Here is a 22090-nt window from a genome sequence, read left to right as displayed (position 1 = left end):
TCATTTGAGAACCTCAGAAACCGAAGCTTCTACAGTAGCTCAAAAAAAATCACAAAACTTCGAAAGTAAAAGCGAAGTCTGGATTCAAATATTAAATACTCAAAAAACCCATCGTTGGGTAGGTTTCGGGAAAAAAGTTTTCAGATTGAAATTTTGGTTTAGAATGTGCTATAAAAAACAGTTGTTTGAAGTTATTAATTTATTAAAACGTTAGATTAATATGAAAGAGAGAGAACAAAAAAATTAGAGGAAATTATTATTAAAAGCGGCGTTTGAAGCAATTTCCACGTCCCGTCTTCGGTTTGATCGGTTTTTGGTTCTCTTTTAAGTCTGATCCTTCAAATCGCACTGCTTGAAGTCGTTGTTGTTTGTACTCCTCGATGGCAATCAGCTGGCGACGACGTTTCTCCTCCGAATCCTTGATTCTAGCAGCTTCAACAGCTTTTCTCCTCTGGAAGTTTCTGGCGATGCGTTCTTCTCGTTTCTTCTGGTCATCGCGAGTTGTTTGAGTTGAGCTAGATTGTAGACGTTGCATTGGTCCTTCTTTTGTAGCGGTAGGTGATTTTGATTTTGGTGCAGACACGATCGGAGTGAACCACTTTGCAAGAAATCAGGTTCTCGATGGCATCTGTGTTCGGTCGCTTCCTGGAGATTCCGATGACAGTTGTGGTTGGTGGTGCAACAGCAGACTTCTCAAGTCTATTACAGAAGGCAACTAGTCTTCTAGCGGCGTCTTTGGCACCTGGATGCATGATGTATCTAGTGGCGAGCAGCTCTAATGTTGCCTTGACTTTGTAATCAGACTGGAGATTAGACGCGAGCATTCTAAGGGCATCGTTCATAGTCGCAGCTGGACGAGTAATAGAGCTCATTGTCAGTGAATATTTCAGAACGGAGATAAAGACAACTCGAATGAGGGATAACGATTTCCCGGACTTATACAGGTTTTTTAGCCCCGCCCACTTTTTCTGATTCCCCCGCCCCCCTAACGGTGCGCGATCCCACCTGATGAAACGCGTGCTCCTGGGAAGTTGGCTAGATGACATATAATTTGTCATAGTACCGGAGGTGAAGGGGGTTGTATAATGTGTAGATAAAATAAGGTTACTGTCCGTTTTTATTGCTCCTGGTTGATGGGAAACAAGATATAGTGGACCAGATGAAATGATTAGGTGAAGGAACGATTTTCACATAGCAGAAAATAAACAAAAATGTATACGTATATGATGCGAAATATAGAAAAATAGAAAGTATACGAAAGCTAGTGTTAATTCGATCTGAATTTTGTTCAGATAATCACCCATTGAAGTATTTTTCTTAATTATATAATGATTGGGTCCGGACTTCAGGTATAGTTCTACAATTTTGTCAACTTTTTAGAATACTGGAAAAGTTTCGGAATTCAAAAAAAACCAGAACTCGGATATCTACGTAACTACTGTAGGATAAACGGTGATTTTTTTTTCAACATTTTTAGCAACCAAAAAAGAGACTATCAGCCATCCAGACGTTTCATCAAAATTAAGGTTGGTATTCTTTTGAAGTTTTACAATAGTACTTTTTTTTCAAACAAGAACTCACATGTCAAATTTAGCGTAAACTTATAATTTGCGAAGCTTCGAACCAGAAATTTTATTTTTTCATTCTTAGTACGTACCCCGTTTTTGGGATATTAAAAGTCTAAACATTGAAACTTGGAGTGTAAACCTATCGTTTGTGCTGTATATTGTTCATTTTTCGAGTCAAAAAGATGACTAGTCGCAAAACGTTTTATGTACCATACTAACAATTACTTGGTATGATATTACTTTTTCGTTCCTTTATTGTTTCTTTACTAAAAAAAATAACAAAGAAGTAACTTGGTATAAAAACTACGAACTGATATGAAAAGTGAGGAGAAAAATGAGAATTCTTTTATTTGCAGTTTTTGTGTCATGTTATGCTCTAGACCGTCCAGAACCATTTGATTTCATAGAAGATGCCATTTTGAAGTAAGTTGTCTATGTTGTGGATCAAAATGAACAATGTAGATATTCAGATATATAAACCACAGTGTAGATCCTTGTGATAACTTTTATCGTCATGCCTGTTCGTTCGATAGTCCGCATAATCCAATAGAAGCTTCTCTTGAAAACATAATTGAATATGCGAAAAAACTTCAGAATGATTCTTTTTGGAACAAGTTAGAAATTTATGTGAGTTGGAGTTTTTGCTCATTCTTGAAATTTTTTTCTGGTTTAGAATAATTTCGACTTGCAAAAAATGTATCCATTGATAGGAAGCGATGAGTCTGCAGCTGATTTTTATCAGGATATTTTCATAAAAATGTGAGTAATATTAAAATCATAAACATATGATTAACAATTACTCGAATAGTTGCGAAACACGGAATGAGATGGTCCCGGAATTGGTTGAAATATTCAATATTCTCTCAACGTATCCAAACAAAAAAGTATATGAAGGTTATAAGAAGAAGAGAGAGTTGTTCGGAGAAGATTGTAAAATATCCGCGGCTAAACTAAAAGAAAAAATTATCGAAAACTTATCCAAAAATCAAATTCGCACTGTATGTTTTTCAAGTTGTGTGATAATGCAAAAAAAAAACTTCATTTTCAGTGGAACTTAGCCTTCGGATTTAATTTACACATTGGGGATTTCATCTTTCTCCTGAAAAATATCAGGGTCCATTTGGATGTAGATGTTAGACAAGGAATATATGGCGTTAGGGAATTAGTCAATTTGATAGTGGAAGCGGCTGGAAATCTTGTCAAGGTCAGCTTTCTGGTTCCTGAATCAAAAAATCTCAAGAGTTTCAGGAAACCCCTTGGGCGAAAAATGAACATGTCGTTGCTAAAATTGAAAACATAACTTCCCAACTGCAAATCCATGATAACTATGGAAAAGATTTTCAGCTTGCCGTTGACACTTTAGTCAATGTTGAAAAATCATTTGTATTGTGCAAAACTATGTTCGACTTTGTCGAACACGCAGATCTGTTTTGTTTCCTGATTGGAGCCAGAACTACTACATTCCCTGATCTCAAGCCATTCTCATTTAGTCAAGCTGACAATGGTGTCAATTTTCATCCATCAGTTGCATTCGGTTTTCCAAATTATCACCATTTTCAGCATGGTCGGGAAATGTCAACAAAAGTAACTTTCCGTATTTAAAATTTGAAGAAAAAAGGAAACATTTCAGCTGGGGTACACAGGAACAACTGTAGGGCATGAGGTGGGTCACACATTTTTCGACAACCATGATCGACTGGAATTGCTACCCTACTTTTCAAAATCTGTTCAAGATTGTGTGCAAAATCAGTTTAATTCAACATGCATAGAGTTTCAAGAAGCATCATGCGCAACTTCATTCGAGTTCCTAGATGAAAACGGAGCAGATATTTTTGGTGTCCATATGGCATACAAACTTCTGCAAGACTATTATGGTTCTAAGATAACAGTAGGTGTCTGAAAAATTGATTGAGAATCGCTTCAAAAATACTTTCAGGACAAGTTTGAACGTCTTCAAATGACCTATGAGCAATCGTTTTTCTACTCCTACGCAATGTCGTTTTGTAGTGTAAGAAATTTCCAATTTTAACAGTTTCCTATTTTTCATCAATATTTAGGGAACGCCTTCTAGCGTGAGTTTTGTAGACGATGGATTATATGAAGGTCATTCTGCCCACAATGTCAGGGTGAATGTAGTTGCTCAACATCCAGCATTCCAAAAAGCTTTCAACTGCTCTGCAGATTCTAGAATGATGAAGTCGGCTACCAAACAATGTCACATATATGGGAGTAAGGCGCCAGAGACTCGGAAACGGAGACATTAAATTTTTCACATTTTGTGACTTGTACTTAACTTTGTGAATTTTCAAAAATTATTAATTGATTTCAGATTTGTGAAATAAACTCATGTCAGGTCAGAATTTCAGTTTACGTGTTCAATGTAAACAAAACGTCCCGTTTTCAGCTTTACCTAACAATCATTTTCATGTGAGAAAATTATTCTAGCCAATTTTCATTGCTAAATCTTCGGTTTTCAAGACCAACCCAAGTTTCTAAAAAGCGCTTCTGGAAAAATAACTTATTTTCTTAAAATGTTTAATTGTGAACTTTTTTTTCGCCAAGTTTCCGTATTTTTTTTTAAATATTCAGATTCTCAGCTTTATTTTTTTTCTAAGCGCTAGGAGGACCATGGCAAATTTTTTGTCAAATTAGAATTTATTGAGGTTTCATTGAAACTGCATTATGTCTATTTCACGCAAAATATTCAGAGTAGTTCTAAATCTGACCTGTTGCAAAATCTTATTTTTGATTCATATGTAAAAAAACAATTGATTCATTCCACAAGTTTCAAAATGAAATATATTGATTTTTTTTGGAATTAAAATTTTCAAATTCATCTCTCAAAAAGGACATCTTCGTCATGCAAATATGCTCGCTGAGCATTCGTTTTCTTTCAATTCCTCTTTTCCGTCTTCTTCGTCTTTTCCACACTTCGTCGCTTTCTCTCCGTTTTTCGCATTCGTTTCTTTTCTTTCTCTCTTCTCCCGCTATCTTCTTCTCTCCAGTTCTGCCCATTCCCGGCGTGCTCTCATTTAGAAGAGACGGAAAAAGCAGCGAGAAGAAGAACCTTTTCTTTCTTCCCCACACACTAACATACTACACTCTTTCTCTCATTTGACTATTTCTCTTGCTCACGTGGACGACTAAAACTTAAAAGGAGATAATGGCAAAGTATAAGAAAGGTGAGCGCAAATGTCTTGTAACTGGTTATTAACGGGATTATGATTTTCAGTCTATCGGAATGCTCAGCTTTATATTTATGGCATATTCGAATATTGTTTCTTTTTCAGGAAAAGATGCGAAATACGCAGATGTCGTTGCAGATGACGACGACGTTTATCCTATGGCTAGAAAGGTTGCGGAGCATACTAAAGAGGTGCGTGAAATGGAAAAATGACGTCACTTGAACTCCTAAACACAGAGCACAACAGACGAAACAGAAAAATAAAAGGGATACATTTGAAGAATCCTTTGCAAACTTTTCTGTTATGTTTTAAAATTTATCCTTTGATCTGGCCAAGTAAAATTGTGATCTACCCAATTAGAAAATAGCGAAACAATTCTTGTTATTGTCGTACTCTTAACTTTCTTTGAGCTTGATTAGAATCATAACCAGGTTTTTTAAAAATAAAAAATTTGCTTCCAGAAAGACCAAGAAATCCATGCATCCCACTTCGAACTGGACGGAAAAGCGTTCTCTGCAATCAACAAGGCCATGCTTCCGATTTATATCGAAGACCCACATGAATAGTGAGTTTCTATTGTTTTTTCCAGTTCTGCATGAAAATTTCCAGCTTCGATGAATTTGGTTTCCGAAAACAAGAGGAAGATGATCATGATCCAAGTTCTGATGATGAAGAAAAACGTAATAATGCTGCATCTCCTCTGGAAGACAGTGGTCATAAGTGAGAGACTATTTTTTTTGTTGTCTCAAGAAAAATACATTGCAGATTAAAATTAATTTCATATCTGCAAGATGTGCACAAGGAAGTGAAAGGCGACGTCTTGTGGTCGCACATCGATGGGCCCGAACTAAAAACGGATAGATTTGAAGAGCTGCTTAAAGATGGCGGCATCCCGCATTCGATGCGTCCGTTTCTTTGGCCTCGTCTCTGTGGGGCCACGAAGAAACAGAGTGAAGCGAAATACACATACGAGAGTGTGCTGCAACAGTGTGCTCAGGATAAGCCTTCAATTGGTGGGAATTGCGGTAATAATATAGATAAAGGAGTGTCATTATTTAGGAGTTCAAATTGAAAGAGATCTTCTGAGAACTCAACCCAATAATATTTGTTTTTGGAAGAAAAATTCCGAGGGAGTCGAAGCTTTGAGACGGATTCTGAAATGTGTTGCGTTCATTTATCCTGATCTGGGATATTGCCAAGGAATGGGTAAGGAATGCTATTATGCTGCTCGGCAGAAATCGGAGCTGTGGAAGAGAATGTCTGGTTACCGCGGGTAGGGCCGAACTACCGTAATATTATAAGAAAATAGTTTTCATTTTCATGTTTTTTCAAGTTTTGTCCGTTTTCAGACAATTTCTTAGACTTTGAAATTTTTTATTTTCCGGACCAGAAATTTTAGATTACGGTGGTTTTTGTTATGAAGATTGCTCACCACGCTCACGACTTTTTCTCTTTCACAACTTCGGTTTTCTATACAATCAACAATTCTATCCAAAATTTCATTTCCAGGTATAATTGTGGCGACGCTTCTACTGTACTGCTCTGAAGAAACCACATTTTGGATGATGACCGCTCTTATAGAAGACATATTGCCTCCCAACTTCTACACACAAACCCTTCTAGGACTACAAGCCGATGAACGAGTGTCTAGACACCTGATGCGGTGCCATGTACCAGATTTGAACAAAGCACTTGAAGACTACGACGTTGAGGTACAATTTTTTTGTGTCTTCTGATCAACTGATCAAATTTCAGATATCGCTTCTGACTGTCAACTGGCTGCTAACTCTATTCGGTTCGGTGTTTCGTACTCGAGTGCTATTGAGAGTATGGGATTTCATATTTTATTCGGGAAGTGTGAATATTTTCCGAGTAATGATCTCAATTTTGAAAATGAAAGAACAGGAGATAGTAGAAATTGCGGAATCTACAAAATCGTCAGCGGATATTTTCACAGCGTTGAGTCAGCTGCCGGCATCGGTAATACTTGCCAACTATATCGTTTTTGTTATTAAAAATGGTTTTCAGGTTACTGAAGTGGAAAAAGTTATCGAATACATGGGCTCATTCGAATTCACAATCACTGACCACTTAATCGCAGAGCTACGCAAGAAACATCAAGCCGTTTTGATGGCTGATCAGGGAATGATTGTGAACACATCGACTGATACCAACTTGCCAAAGCAAACAACTCAAAGAAGAAAATTGACTAGGTCCAAGTCAATTATCAAACAGATTTTTAGTTCTAGAGATGAGGTGTGATTTTAGATTCCAGATTCCAGATTTCACAATTCATGCTTTTTCAAAATTGCAGAGTGGAAATGATCCAAAAAGCAAGAACATTCGTCAAACTGAAATTTTAGTGGATCTCAAAGAGTCAGTGTTGCAAATTTGTCGGTATTTTGTTGCTTGTGATGAGAAAATGGAGTTGAATGTATGCACACAGGTACAGTTATTGCAATTTCGATTTTTTCACAATGACAATCTTCCAGGCAGACTATAGTCCGGAAAGTCACAACCAGGATATTCCCAATTACTTGAAAGGCCGTCGTGTCGGAGCCAAAAGAGCTCGTGCTCTTTTAGATTTTGCCAGAGAAGAGGAGAATGAGCTTGGGTTCAGGTGAGTTTCATAAATAACACATATGAGTTTCATTTTCTATTAATGGCTTTTTAGGAAAAACGACATCATCACCATAATTAGCGAGAAGGACGAGCACTGCTGGGTGGGCGAGGTCAATGGACTACGCGGCTGGTTTCCCGCAAAATTTGTTGAAGTGGTTGATGAGAGAGGAAAGAGCTACACGATTTATGGAGATGAAGCCGTGTCACCCGAGATCACAGAATATATACGAGGACGATTAGCTAATAGCTTTCGACAAATAATGGACCACGGGATTCGAGAGAATGTGCTGCACATTGCAATGGCTTACCATCCATGGTCGTTCATTGAGGATATTGCATATTATTCTGTGGAGAGGAATTTCAATTCGGTTTATTCAAGATTGACATTGTGTAATACGTTCAATCTTGATGAAGATGGAAAAGTGAGTTGGGAATTTTACTTCCCGTTACTGGATACACTGAGTAAATAGGCATATACTGAACTAAAATTTCAAAATGTGTTCTCACTATTATTCTGGTACAAAAAATCGAAGCTGTATGTGAGAATCGCCGGTGGCCGCGGCCATATTATCTTGATTTTGGTGCATTTTCAGTCAATTTTTCATTACAAAAAGTATTATTTTCAGATTTTCTAGACAAAAATAATAGAAAACTTGACGAAAAGCAGTGAAAAACAAGTTAACGACTCTAGATAATTGATACTTGTTTAGGTTACGGTAGTTGTCATTGTGGGACTCTCGGCCACGGCTCCACGGAGTTTCTCTTTCACAATTCGGATTTTGTTTGTATTGGAATGAATCTTTGGCATGCAAAGGCATCGCTTACTGTCAGAAATCTTACTGTACAGTACCGGTCAACCAGATGTACAGCAACATATTTTTCAGTTGATTTTGGATTAATTTGACTATTTTTTGGAATCTGGAGTTCGGCTGTATTCATATATTCCTTGAAAATGTCAAGTTTTTCAGCTATTTCTCAATTTCCGGAAGAGACCCCTTTCAGACTGTTTTTGTACTGAAAACCTTCTTTCAGAAATCGGCAAGTAGTTGAAAAACTAGCAATTTTTTGGAATATTTCTATAAACGCAAAGTTGCCAATCCAACTTTGTTTTTCACATTTTCATAAATTTTCAAAGTGATCGGAAACTTAACAGCCGCGCTCCAGACTACTGGAATAGGCCAATATGGCCAGAAACCCACTGAAAATATGTTGATTTATATCTTTTGTCGGCTTCTCTATCATGAAATACAAGCTTTTGTGTTTATTTTATGATCTACTTCTATTCCCTCAATCGGGAAGCAAAACACTACATTCACTAACTTCAAACAACACATTCTTTCAGATCTTGACCCCAGAAGAACTTCTCTTTCGATCAGTTCAACTTATCAATGATTCGCATAACGCCGTATCAGCGCATTCTGATGTAAAACTAAGGTAAGTTCCCCCCCCCCCCCCCCCCTCTTTCTTCTCGAAATGCTTTTGTAACAATTTTTTACCATCATTTTTCTCCACTTCAAATTTGTTTCAGAAGTCTTCTTGTCGTCGGGGTCAACGAGCAATGTCTCCATCTCTGGTTTGACCTTCTCTGTTCCGCCACACAACACGAACACATCAGAAATAAATACTACCACAGTTGGGCATTCATACGATCACCGGCATGGCGCCAAATCAAGTGTGACCTACGACTTCTGAGTCAATTCTCGTTCAACCTTAGCATGTCATTTGAAATCGAGGGGATTGACAAGAAAAAGAGGAAGTTTGTAAATGGGGTAAGTCGGAGAAATAAGATATAGAAGTCGTAAAGTTTGCAATCTCTGTACCTAACTTTTTGCAGCTACTCACCAGTCAAAAGAAAAAGATTCTCTCGACGGTTATGTCATCTTCACAAGACAAACAAAATGGAGACGAACCGTTGAAACAAGGTGTCACTGATATGCTTATCAAGCATCACTTGTTCAGTTGGGATTTGTGAATTTAGTTCCTTGTGTTTTCAAGCATCTCTGTCAAATCAAAATGCATTTTTTATTTTACCTCCGGGTAACTTTCTGGTCTTAAGATCTCTATCTGCTCCTTGAAATTTCAAACCCCGGATTTCCGAACTTGCATTTTTTTCTCAATCTGTGAACAAATAATAAATGACTGATATTTTTTACACATACACTTGAAAGAAAGTACAGAAACATTTCGGATAATCAGATCAAAAAACATTTCGGAATCAGAAATTAAAAGAAGAGAGAAAATTGGGATGGTTTGATGCACAGCAGCATAGGTGAGGAGATCAGGGACATAATAGATGCAAGTTTCGAGTTAGACAGTGCACTGATTGATGCACACCACACGATGAACCGGTGTTTGGGAGTGATGGAAAAGATGGCCTTGAGGACTCATACGATTCAAACCGACAGTGAACTGCAAAACATTGGGTTTTTAGAAAATTTAGGTTATTAAAAGTTGTTTTGGCTATTTCGTTATTCCGAAAATTATTCAGATGATTTTTATATGAGAAAAACCACACCTTGTGAACCCAGATTTTCATAAAACTTTCAGGAAATTTTCATCTCTGAAAACCTTAGAATCCACTCACTGGTTTCAGAAGAGTTATATGAGTTTCAGTACTAAAAACCGCCTAATATGTGCAAAACAACAATATTCAAGGACGATTTTCTAAACTTTTAGAACGCTTCAGAACACGAAATTTATTATGTTTCACACTGAATTGCATAGAACTCCATATTTCAAAACTTTTCTCGAAAACTATTTTTTCAATTTTCGAAATGTTCCACGATTTTCCATATTTTTTGGAAAGTTAAAAAAATTTTTCTTAGAGAATGCCTGAACTATAAAATTTTGTTCATGTCAAAGCATACCAAAACAAATGTCATTTTCTGCAACGTCCTAGAATTTGAGGAAATAGTGAAAATTGCTATTTTCAATGCATTGGCAATTTTATATACTGAAATGCACATCACACGACTGAAACAAACGCGATAAGATCCTAAAATTATCCCTAATGCCTAGATACTCAATTCCTGACATATCCCAGAATTTTATGGGTTTCCAAGGGGTTGAGGTTCCCTTGCTAGCTCAATTTTGATGCTAGAAATGATTTTTTTAGTACGGAACATTATCCTTAGACTAAAACTTTCCCCAGACAAACCAAAGCGATGGGATACGCTCTATATCAAAATTAGTACAGATTCAAACTCTATATTTATCACTATTTACCTTCCATGGAGAGCATCCCGAAAGATTAGCATCCGTTTGCTCGGTAGAGAACACGGATCTTGAGAATGAAGCTACGACCACACCATTCTCATAACGAAGTCCATAAACTTGAACGTTGTTTTGCTGAAAATTTCCCCTCATGTCTGGATTTTAGTTCTGTTTCCAATTACCCTATCCGGAACCGGCGACTGGAATCCACGCACAAACTCATCGGTCACAATAATTCTTCCATTCAGAACACGAACCACAATCACATCAAGACCAGAGAACTAAAAGGAGACTTTTATGTACTACTGTACTGTTAGCATCGCTTCGAATGATCTTTGTGAACTTGACTTGCTTTGTTTCTAATTGGCCGCATTTCAGTTCAAATTAGATTAGTGATGAAAAACGACTTGCAGTTTCTTTCTTAAATTCGAAGTACGCTGTAAAGTAAATACCCGCGTGGCGAGAGAGACTGCGCTGATTTACTGGTTTGGGTTTTTTTTGGTCGACCGTGAAAAAAATTAAAGAACGTTTTTTTGCAATTAGATGAAAGCAAAATCAGACTGTCTAGGAGGACAAAAATAATCTCACTTCGAGAAAACCTGTAAACCTACCATGCTATTTCCGAATCCAATAGCGGTCCATCCAGATCCATTAGGAGCGATTCCTGTCAAGACAACACGGAAGTGAATTGTGTTTCCTCGAACACCATAAGTGATTTGTTGCCCATTGGTGACAAATGTGCATGGTGTTGATTCAACATTTGCTAAAAATTTGGATTTATTTCTTTTGGAAAATTTCAAAGCTAAGATGAGACTCCAGTTAACAGTGATCGGTTTGAAACATGCTTATATGAAACTTGTTTCATTTGCATTTTTGAGCTGATCTTTGTGTTTTGTTGCAATATTTTTTTCCGCATTACGGTATTCTAATTAGCTATCTCGATATTCAAACCAACTAAAATCTGGAGAAAGCTAAAAAAATTAATATTGAATGATATTTTATTGCTAAGTACGAATATAGCTCTGATATTTGATTGCTACAGTACGAATATAGCTCATTTCTGGAGTCTCAATGAGTGATTCCTCTCAATATTCCAAAGTTCAATGTTCCAAGGATACTATTTTCGTTACGCCAAACAATCATAAACTGACCGATTAGAAGGGAAAGCAATGCAACGGAGATTAATCGAATCATGAGGAAAATGCGATTTGACTTGGATAACAGAAGGACAAAGAGGGGATATATATCTCTTCTTCTGGGTGGGTGGAAGGTGCCGAAATGAGAAGTGATGTGATCAGGCGGTGATGATGCCCTGCGGTTTTGTCCAAGTGTCCGACCTGTCTCTTCTTTGATGGCATCGGTCGTCCGGTGCGTGACGCCGCCCCTCAACCGAGACACTTTTTGAAGGAGAAGGCGTTACGAAAATTCGGAAAGGAAACAAAGGTCACGGTTTTTTGAAGAGAATAGACATACATACAAGACACAAAAAACGAAACGGTTGAGAAGCTAGGTTTGAGTAAGTGAAAGTCCGGGTTCGTCTTGAAACAAAGACGGACACGATGACTTTTTAGTCTCTTCTGGAATTGGACTTTAGAAATGACCAGATAAGAACAGACAGATGCGAAAATTCCAGCAAGACGTGGTGCAGATGTTCTAATAAACAGTCATTTGAAGTAGTGGAAGAAGATTATTTAGAGGTGTCTTGGAGTTACGGTATTGACGTGACGGTGTACTGTAATTAGTGTTCACTTGGCATATTGTTGGTCCCACAAGTTCAACTTCTCGAGGGCTTATATCGTAAAAACCTGTGATATAAGAGTTTCCCCTACTGTGAATTTAAAAACAAATTTTTCTGTTTCTTGTTGAAGATATCAAAAAATGGTCAACTAACAAAACGTTCATCATTATGTCAGCAACTTTTCATTTGTTGAAAACTTTTTGGAATCATTTACAGGGACCAAGATAAAACGGAACAAAGTTGATGGTCATCAAGGGCCTTCTATGAGACGATTTGTTGCATTTCTAAAACTCTTTTTCTGGGATTTGTTCAAAATGGGGTATATAGTCAATCAAAATATATAGTCAACCAACTTTTTCTGCCAACGAGTGATTTTTGGTTTATTTCACTCTTTCGTATGCTTTTTTATTTAATAACAACCAAGAAGAGATGATCCTGTTACCGGAATACGGAAATTTTAAATTTGTTGCGTCACATTTCGGCGAAGTGGTTCTCCAAGGTTTCCCAAGAATATAGGTTTTTCATTGACATAATTCGGTGAATGTGTTTTTAATTTATTTCAAACTTCCAAATTTTGCAGAGTGCCTTATAAGTGTAACACTAAAAATGGGTTCGTCACACTAGCATTGCAAAAACATGAGTAATTTTAACTGAATTGCAAAACCAAACTGCAGTAGAACGAATTTTTCACTGATTTTCAATTTTTTCTCTCCTGTCTCCACCAGGTTTTGTGTAAAATTGCTCTACGTAGTATTTCGTTATTCGCCTCACTTTCAAGACAGTGGGAGAATGGAGTAAAAGAGAACGAGTCGGAATTGTTGACACTTATACTCAAAAGAGAAAAAAGACATTCGTGGCCTTGTGGCCTAATGGATAAGGCGTCTGACTTCTAATCAGAAGATTGCAGGTTCGAGCCCTGCCTGGGTCAAATCTTTTTTGAATTTTTTTATTGTTTTATAGGCATCTGTTTGAAACGTTTGTGAACGAAAATAGTTTTTAGTATGTAAAACGAAAATTTTGATTTCAAACTTTTGAGAAGTATAGTAGCTCAAATGTTCAGTTAAAGTTTCAAAACAAGCTGAAATGTTTTCTGTTTATTTCAGCTCTTAGATATTGAAAAAAAATCATGATAAGAAAAGAAATTTTTATTCAAAAAAGAAGAAAAACCACAAAGTGAAACGTTAAAAATAGATACATTTAACTGTGTTTTATTGAAAAAAATCGAAAAAAAATCATCTCCTGTGCATACATCGGACAGGCCCATAATTTAAAAGTGTTTTATCTTTCCGATGCATCGGTGGTTTTTTTTCCGGTAAGTTTTTTTCTCATTTCTTTCTTTTCTACCTCTTCTTTGTATTCTATATTATCGTTGAAACACTGTTTCTCTCGTGGCCTTGTGGCCTAATGGATAAGGCGTCTGACTTCTAATCAGAAGATTGCAGGTTCGAGCCCTGCCTGGGTCAAATCTTTTTTTTTTTTTTGGTTTTTACGAGTTGGTCCTAAATTGCAGAATTTTCATCACTTTAACTGTTTTCAGATAATCTCAAGTTCAAATTTTTATGACCAGTAACTTTTGTGCCTTATAACTAGAGAGAGAAAGCCTCATCTTTTGTTCTTTATGTTCAAAGTGTAACAATAGCGATCTTGGCACTTGTCCAAGATTTATTGGTCGTTTGAGTGATTAGGACAGTGAGAGAAGAACACCCCGCTTATCTGTAGAATTATCTTGAAATTCTTTCACTTTCCATTTTTATCGTTTTTCGCTACGGACGTCTTCTTCTGTCGTTTTCTTCAAATTCGCAATTCTTCATCAATAATTGCTTTCTCTTCCCCCTCTTTTTCTGCCCCATCATGCTTACACCCCCGTACACACCCTCATTATAGTTTTTGTTGTGTAAGAAAGTGAATGTGTCTTCTTGCCATTTCCATCAACGGTTGAAAAATTATTACAGCATTATGAATGCTATGCATAGTTTTCTTTATGTTATCATTGTTATCATCACAATGAAAACTAACAGCAGGAGGCCGGAAAAAAAGTTTTGATAAATTTTTTTTTTCGAAATACTCGTTCCGGCTAGGCAGAAAAAAATGTTTGCCTTGATGTTTTGATGGAATTTTTGAGACAATTTTTGAGACATCGAAAACCGTCAAAAACAAATTTTGTTTTCAATTTTGATCCAATTTTGGCAGACGGAACCGGTTCAAATTAAAATTAGAAAAAAATTGGTCTTCAGAAGTTCAAAACAAACATAAAACCAATCAAAAGAACATTTTTTTGTTGCAATCATTTGGCAATTATAAATAATCATCTGAACATTAAAACGGAAAAGTAAATGGGGAAGAGGAAAAAAAAAGAAACTGACAACATTCAGAAACGGCACCGAGTAAATTAAGTGGATTGGGAAGGAAGAGGAGACATTTGTATGGAGAGTATGGTTGATTCAAAAGTTATTTTTAATAATCATCATCATCATCACAAAGGTAAGTATTTTTTCAGAGAAGAAGAAAAGTGAAAATTGGAGAAAAAAGTGACAGAAGAAAACGAAAGAAAAGAAGGGATAGGGGGAAAGAGGAATATTGAACACCGGCTCATATTCAAAACTAAACATTTGAATCTGAGAAAAATGCAAAAAAAGGAGAAGAGGAAAACTTGGATGGAGAAAAACCATACTTTCTACTGTACACCCTGATATTGGACATGATTTTTGAAGTGTGTTTTGATCTGGCTTGTGATCTAGAAGTAAGGCATGGCAAATCTGTGCATAGAGTGGGGCGGAAAAATAGGAAAGAGGTAGGAAAAAATTCTAGAAAAGTGAGTCATTAGAGAAGGGCAACGAGAAGAGCTACCAACACTGATGAAATGCAGGAGATGATGGTGGTTGATTTGGTTTCTTCTGGAAAAATCAATTGTTAGAAAAAAAATAATTGTTAGAGAAAAAATAATTGTTAGAATGCACCTACAGAATCTACAGTACTGGTTAATAAGAAATACAAAATCACATTTTTCAGTTGATGTTCACTATTTTCAGTAGTTTGGAGCCAAGGTTCCAATCACTTTGAAAGTTGCGGAGGATGTAAAACAGATCTAGATTGAAAACTTTGCATTCACATAATTTTTTTGAAAATTTCTAATTTTTCAGTTTTTTTCCGATTTCTGAATGACACTCATTTTCTCACTTTTCAAGTACAAAAACAGGCAAAAGAGGGCGTTTTTGAAATACCAGTTAGTAGCTGAAAAGTTAGGAATTTTTAAGAAATTCTGTAAATGCAATGTTTGAAATCTACATATGTTTTAGACTCTTCAAAAATTTCAAAGTGGTCAAAAATTGACAGCAAGCTACAGACTTCTGAAAAAGGTCAAAATGACCGAAAACCAACTGAAAAAATCTGGTTTTGTATATCTTATTGTCCGGTACTGTGCATCTAGTTTTTAGCGTACATTTGCTTCACGTGTACATAGTATTTTTTAGTATTTATGGGAGTACATGAAATAATTTTTCGGAGTTTCGATTTTTGCTCTGAATTATACAGAATTAAACGCTCTACGCACGAAGGTCCCATGAGCCCTCTGAATCAAAGTACCTAAAAATGCAATGTACTTTAGAACTACTCTTTCAAGATGAACCCTTTGATTTTGGGCCCTAAATAGAGTTAAATATGAAAATTCAAAAAAATCCGCACAGCTTTCTTACCTTTTTCTGGTCTTCTCAATTCCACATTAATCGCATCCTTGGCCATACTGCCCCACCCCAACGCATTCCTAGCCTTCAACTGGACATGATACTTCTGCCCTTGCTCGAGATATGATTGCAAATCAATTGTATGAGTCCACTTGTCATCTCCGTTGTTGTCACTCTTCTTCACTCTGACACTGTTACAGTTTTCCGGCAAGAAGTGGTCAGCGTTCTCCAATCGGTGGCAGAGCTGATATTCAAGGATCTTATCAAAAGCTCTAACGGTCCATGAGAGCTCCGAGTCGTCCAGCGAAAGTTGTGGTGGTCCTGGTCTTCCTGAAAAATCAGAAAAATCAGAAAAATAAGGAGTTCAGTGAGAGTTTCTAGTACAGAGCAACCAATTTTTCCCTCATGTTCTGTTCAGTTTTATGTAAGTCATCTGTCTCCTCCCGATGTTCTCTTCCTCTAAGGAACTAATTCATTATGTAAATTTGTCGGTAGAAGGCTCATTCAAAAGGTGACGGAGTCCACAGGGCCCGGTGCAAATAACAAGGCCCCCTTCTATTCCGCAGGTGAATTATTCCCAACGTTTTGCCAGAGAGATCCGGAGGAGGAACAGAACGGAACACGACGAGAAAATGATTGGCAATTAGTCAAATGTCATCACGCACCACTAACGTGCACCACGGCGATGACAGATCCGAGTTTGTTGGAAATACGGCAAGCGTAGTCTCCGAAAGCCTCTTCCGTGATGTCACCGACAGTAAGCGTCGATTTGCTGTATCCATTGAGCCTTTGAGCTGTCTCCGAAGTTTTCTTGAACTTCTCGTCATTGAACTGCAAAATGGGAACGCATTATTCATCAGAGTTTTAGGGGGAGTTTAGAAAAGGAAATGGTTCGTGGGGTCATGGGTTGCGTGACATACGTTAATCTTGTAACCATTGAAAAGCCACTCGACTTGCGGCACTGGAGTTCCGTCATAAGTACACCAGAATGAAGCGTTTTGGTTTTTGCGAACCGGAATGAAGGTGTCCTCGTTTTTCACCCATGGTTTCTCTGAAATCATTTGTTTTAGGACGGTTTGTGGATATTATGGGAACTGAAGATCTTTTCTGGTAAGAGAAAATAAAGGAACCGAGTTTTCAGATAGCTGATAGTACGAATTAGGCTAATTTTGCGCATTTATTGAACTTATTTGTGTAAAAAATTAGAACTCAAACTGAAAGTTAATTAGATAAGATCTTTAATTACTTAACTGTTGGTTAAAAGTAACAACCGAAAAGAACTGAATCTAGAAAATCATATACAGTACCGGTCAATATATATTACCAGCAAACTGGTGTGCCTTTGGCGCGTTTTAATTTAGTTTTTACTGGTCACTTGCTCAGCTTCTCCTTTTTTTACAGGCCCACTTAAATCTATTAAAACTTTAAAAAAAACGTACAGCCTGACACCGGAACAGGCAGACGCGTCTACCATTTTATATATATAAAAGTAATTTGTACAACAACGTATTTTTCAGGATTTTCGTGAATTTTGACCAGTTTCAGGAGTCTAGCTTGACTGTCAAGGTTTTGATAGTTTTGAAAACTTCGGATGGTGTAAAGCAAAGTCAGATTTAAAAGTTTGCATTCACAGAATTTTTGAAAAGTTCCTAGTTGTCAAGCTATCGGTCGTTTTCTGAAGTTCGCCTGTTTTTCACGTTTTAGTGCAAAACGGGGCAAAAGAGTATTATTTCAAAAATCGGCCAATAGCTGAAAAATTCTGAAAATGCAAAGTTTTTAATTCAGGTCTGTTTTTCACCCTTTGTAGTTTTCAAAGTGATCGGAAAATTGACTAATTCTAATTTCAAGTACCCTTTTACAAATTATCCCCTGTTTACTCTCTGAATTGTCGTATCTTGCGAATTATCTGTCAATTTATTTCTTAAACTTTGCTGAAAAGTGGTTAAAACTAATCTAAATTTTTTTCTACCCTCACAAGACTTCTTTTCCTAAAATCTCGATATTTTACTTCCATCATCTACTCTTTAACGTAAAGAACTATTTCCCATGCCACCTCCATATGGTTCGGCATGTTGGATCGGATAATCGCAAATGCACATCATTTTGTCAAGCGTTCTCCAGACACACGCGCGCAAACTGTCACCTATTCGATCAACCATCTGTTGAGTTATGGGAAGGATCATCTAGAGCCTAAATCTGGAGAGTATGATGAGCTGATGATGGCAAAACGAAATCCCTCGCCTCCAATTAGACCATCCTCTGACTATCTATCACTCTTCCTTTCTACAGGATTAATTTCGCTCACTATTGTAAAGCGAACAATTCGTATAAACAAAAATATTGGATGATGGGTGGGTGGGGTGATGGTTCATAAATTGCAGCTGGCTGGTTCTCGGAGACCATCACTGAACCCCTCTTTTGTTGTTCCAACACCTTCTATTGAGGGAGCAATTGGCCACCCCCCTTCTTTAGGCAGATGTTGTGACACCAACATCTTGCCATGAGGGATGCATTTTCACAATCAAAACACAACACAAACACATTCCACAATTTGACGATATCGATGTACTCACCTTCCCGTTCTCCTTGGAGTGGCTCTGAAAAAGATATCAGTGATTGATGGCACACTTCACGTCAAGAAAATTGATATTAGAAAAAAACATTTTTGATGTAGAAGAAGATGATAAAGATGATACTAATGGACTAGTGCAACATGTGTTGTTTTCATATCATTTACCACGCCGCAAGACGTGATAAATTATCAAATAGAAGCTATCAATCTTGTGTCACTTTCAAATCCAAAACGTCTCAAATCAAAACAAATCCACCTCAAAATTACAGAATCACACGTTTCTTCAAAAATTACCTGCAACATGAATTTCGACAGTGGCTCTATCCATTCCAGCGACGTTCTCAGCCAAACAGTTGTACTTTCCAGCGTGATGCTTCTTGACTTCCGGGAACACCAGTCTAGCGCCCTCATGATCTTTCTTGATATCCTCCGGCAATTTGGCAGCCTAAACCAAACAGTATAATTATAGGATCAAGATTGGAGTCAATGTACGCCCCTCTCTACACAGTAATTAGTACCTAGAAAAGGATTAGAGAGGTAAAAATACACTCACCTGTTTGGTCCAAACGACTCCTGGCTTTGGGTTTCCTTCCTTGACGTGGCAAGTGATCACCAGATTCTTTTCTCCTACTCTAGCGTGGTAGACACCAGTGTCCGGGGAGATTAAGACGAGAGGTTTGACTGTAAAAAATGAGATTATTTTGGTTAGTAAGTTTTTCTAAGCCAATCAGTTGCCCTTTCATATTTTTCTGGACAGATGCTGTTTATAATGGAAGAGAGAAAAGAAGCATTACGTAATGAAAATAAGAGCGAAGGCGAGTGAGATTGACTTAGCAGCCAACATTTTTATTTTAGAATTCTGGAAAGTTTAGATAAGGAATTTATTCTTAATTCAACTGTCCTTCCTACTTTTCCATATGAAAGCAATCCATGAAGATTTTGTGGATCAAGGCATCAGACATCACACATGTATATTTATTCCAATTTCTTTATTCTTCCTCTAACAAGTATCTCGAAATACATACCTTGCACTTTGATGACAAAAGTGACACTAACTTCCGGCTCGGCCAATGCACACGAGTAGTTAGCCGAGTTGATTGGTTCGACTCTCTTGATTGTGAACACAGATGTCTAAAAGAAATGGCGGGGTAGGAGGAAATTTAATTATGGGCATCCCCGCATTGATTCTAATCAAGTGTGAAGAGCCCTCTAACTCACTGATCCTTCCATCGCGATTTCATATCCTCCGTAGGTATCCAAAATCTCGTCGTCCACAGCGACAACATCGTTGTTTTTACGCCAAATGATTGCAATGCTTGGGTCCTCAACTTCACAACGCAATGTGAGAGATTCTCCTTCTTTGGCCTAAAAATGAGATTTATAATTCAGAAAAGACCGGCGGAGCTCGAATGTCAAGCTTCCTCGCTTTGAAAATTTTGTATGGTGTAGAACAGACCTAGACTGAAAACTTTGCATTCACAGAATTTTTCGAAAATTCATAGTTTTTCAGCTCCTTGCTGATTTCTGAAAGACAACTCTTTTTACGCTTTCACAGGCAAAAACGGAATGCCCTTTAGAAACCGGCAAGTAGCTGAACAACTAGGAATATTCAAAAATTCTATAAATGCAAAGTTTTCAATCTAGATTTGTCTCACACCATTCAAAGTAATTAGAAACTCGATAGTCGAGCTACAGACACCTGAAAATGGTCAAAACCCATTGCACTCTATGACTTACAATTAAAGTGCCACCTTTCGTCCGAATCTGAGCAGTGCTAGAGGCTATCAGAAGACCAAGGCCAATCAGTACCAGTTTCATCATGCTGAAATCTTTGAGTCAGAAAGAAAATTCACAGAAGGCGAAAGAAAGAAACGAAACAATACACAAAATTATTCATTAGCAATTATAATAAACCGTCTCACAACCTGTACCCTCTGTTTTACAGTCCCTCTCAGTCTTATCAACACATTTTGGTGTACATCATGCTCTCAATGCCAAAAGTACTATTTTGTCTTTCTCTCTGATTCTCTAGTACACAAATGTCTAAAACTGTCAGAGAGACGGGTAGTCAGTTGGTTGTAAAATTCGGGTCGTGATTTGCTCATCTCCCGGCATAGGAGACCCCTTCTGCCATGGACACAACAACAGAAGCATCGGAGGAGGGTGTGGTTATGCAGAAAGGAAAGTGGCGATATGAATTAGGGACATTTACGATTCCCTTGATGATTCTCTCTGTCTTTCGGCGCAGAACAGAGCACTTATTCGCATTTCAGAGAGCACTGATTTTCTAGGGGCGAACAGGGCGGGGATTGGGAAGTTTGTGGGGGTTGGAAACTTTTAAACAAAAACAATTATTGTTTAGAATTCAGTTTCACACTAGGGTTCACAGTAAGGTGAGAACCATTTTTTTCTGCAAAAAAAAGTATAAACTTAAGGTATCTAGTTTCTAGAATGATATTGTTTATCAAGGACCCCACTATTTGTTCAGCCCATGGGGTTCAAATGGGAGGGTTCAGAGGGGAACTGATAAGAATGAGAAGTTGTGGTTGTGGAGTTATAACACATTAGCTCTCTAGCACCGCCTACTTTACGGAGGAGATGAAAACATGGCATGAAAAAAACAGTGCTTGTGGTTCAGGAGCGAGGAGCATGAGCATTTTGCGTGGGTGCCGATAGAGGACATTTTTTCTACCTTATATTTTTATCGAACTTGTGTACTTGTGTTGTAAAAAATGTAGAAAAAAATGTGCGTTAGATAAAATATAAAGTGAGAGAAATGGAAGAGAAATGAAAACACTTTTTTGTTGCTGTTTTTGAGGTAAGGTTCGGAAAATATCACACATTGGATTTGCAATCGCAATATATAACGCAAAATATATAATAAAATCATGTGAACATCACTATACACATCAGCGAGCATTTAGTACTAAGGAGGCTTAGAGGAAAAGGGCGAGATGAAACCGAAAAGTGACAGATTCGATGAAGAAAAGCGTGGCTTTCGCTCATTCCAATAAACGCCTTTCAAATTGATGAGTCTCAGAGATTGAATGACCATATGAAGGGTTGTGGGAGCAGAGGTCCAAAAGTGGGCGGCGCCTATTTGGGGTGGTCTCTTCTCCCCAACACCGACTAATTGTACTGGTGGTGTTGGCTAAGGTCAGCCCCAAGGCTCAATCAGTGTTTCCGTTGTAGAGAAATGAAAAAGAAATGAACCACATCGCATATTCTAGTAAAAAAGAAGGGCGACATAATATCAACATGATGGACTTGAAGAAAAGAATGCTGGAAAAAAAGAAGATGCGCGAAGAATGAGCGGAGTTGTTTGTCTTTTTTTTCACTCCTTTTCTGCAAAACGCCAGAGATTTGTGTCATTGCTCCAGTGAAGTGACCATTAGAAGAAGAAAAGAAAATGAGAAAAATCGCGAGACAAAGTGAAAACCAAAGGAAATAAAAGGGTTTGTTGGGTTAGTGAGTCTTAATCTAGAAAGTGCGGAAGCAGTTCGAAAAAAGTG

At 37.4% G+C, this 22090-nt stretch overlaps 4 protein-coding genes and 2 non-coding genes across 6 annotated transcripts; 4 read left to right on the top strand and 2 right to left on the bottom strand.

The window, feature by feature from the left end:
* Positions 1-259: 259 nt before the first annotated feature.
* Positions 260-535, bottom strand: CBG22754 (the record flags this gene model as incomplete). The annotated part of the gene is made up of 1 exon (XM_002645456.2): positions 260-535. The coding sequence occupies one exon, from the start codon at positions 533-535 to the stop codon at positions 260-262; it is 276 nt and encodes a 91-aa protein (XP_002645502.2).
* Positions 536-1902: 1367 nt separating this feature from the next.
* On the top strand, positions 1903-3832 carry CBG22755 (the record flags this gene model as incomplete). Its single annotated transcript, XM_045240337.1, has 7 exons — positions 1903-1991; positions 2039-2195; positions 2617-2772; positions 2817-3152; positions 3199-3456; positions 3505-3576; positions 3626-3832. 7 exons carry the CDS (start codon positions 1903-1905, stop codon positions 3830-3832), a joined length of 1275 nt encoding a protein of 424 aa, XP_045097653.1.
* An 899-nt stretch (positions 3833-4731) lies between these two features.
* CBG22756 lies at positions 4732-9347 on the top strand (the record flags this gene model as incomplete). Its single annotated transcript, XM_045240336.1, has 14 exons — positions 4732-4750; positions 4859-4944; positions 5215-5318; positions 5363-5473; positions 5519-5766; positions 5813-5959; positions 6263-6465; positions 6509-7009; positions 7068-7199; positions 7246-7373; positions 7428-7797; positions 8718-8809; positions 8904-9144; positions 9210-9347. The coding sequence occupies 14 exons, from the start codon at positions 4732-4734 to the stop codon at positions 9345-9347; spliced, it is 2520 nt and encodes an 839-aa protein (XP_045097654.1).
* A 335-nt stretch (positions 9348-9682) lies between these two features.
* Positions 9683-20399, bottom strand: Cbr-wrk-1 (the record flags this gene model as incomplete). Its single annotated transcript, XM_045240334.1, has 13 exons — positions 9683-9784; positions 10601-10723; positions 10771-10869; positions 11200-11351; positions 16019-16336; positions 16672-16837; positions 16927-17057; positions 18580-18603; positions 18873-19023; positions 19132-19259; positions 19604-19709; positions 19797-19943; positions 20316-20399. 13 exons carry the CDS (start codon positions 20397-20399, stop codon positions 9683-9685), a joined length of 1731 nt encoding a protein of 576 aa, XP_045097655.1.
* CBG28425 lies at positions 13182-13254 on the top strand. The gene has a single exon. It is a non-coding gene (tRNA).
* CBG28432 lies at positions 13717-13789 on the top strand. The gene has a single exon. It is a non-coding gene (tRNA).
* Positions 20400-22090: the final 1691 nt, after the last annotated feature.

This window comes from Caenorhabditis briggsae, assembly GCF_000004555.2.
Source record: "Caenorhabditis briggsae complete genome, chrX, whole genome shotgun sequence".
In the NCBI taxonomy this organism is placed as follows: Eukaryota; Metazoa; Nematoda; class Chromadorea; order Rhabditida; family Rhabditidae; genus Caenorhabditis; species Caenorhabditis briggsae.
The sequence above is the reverse complement of the archived record's forward strand: the minus strand, read 5'-3'. Positions and strand labels throughout refer to the sequence as shown.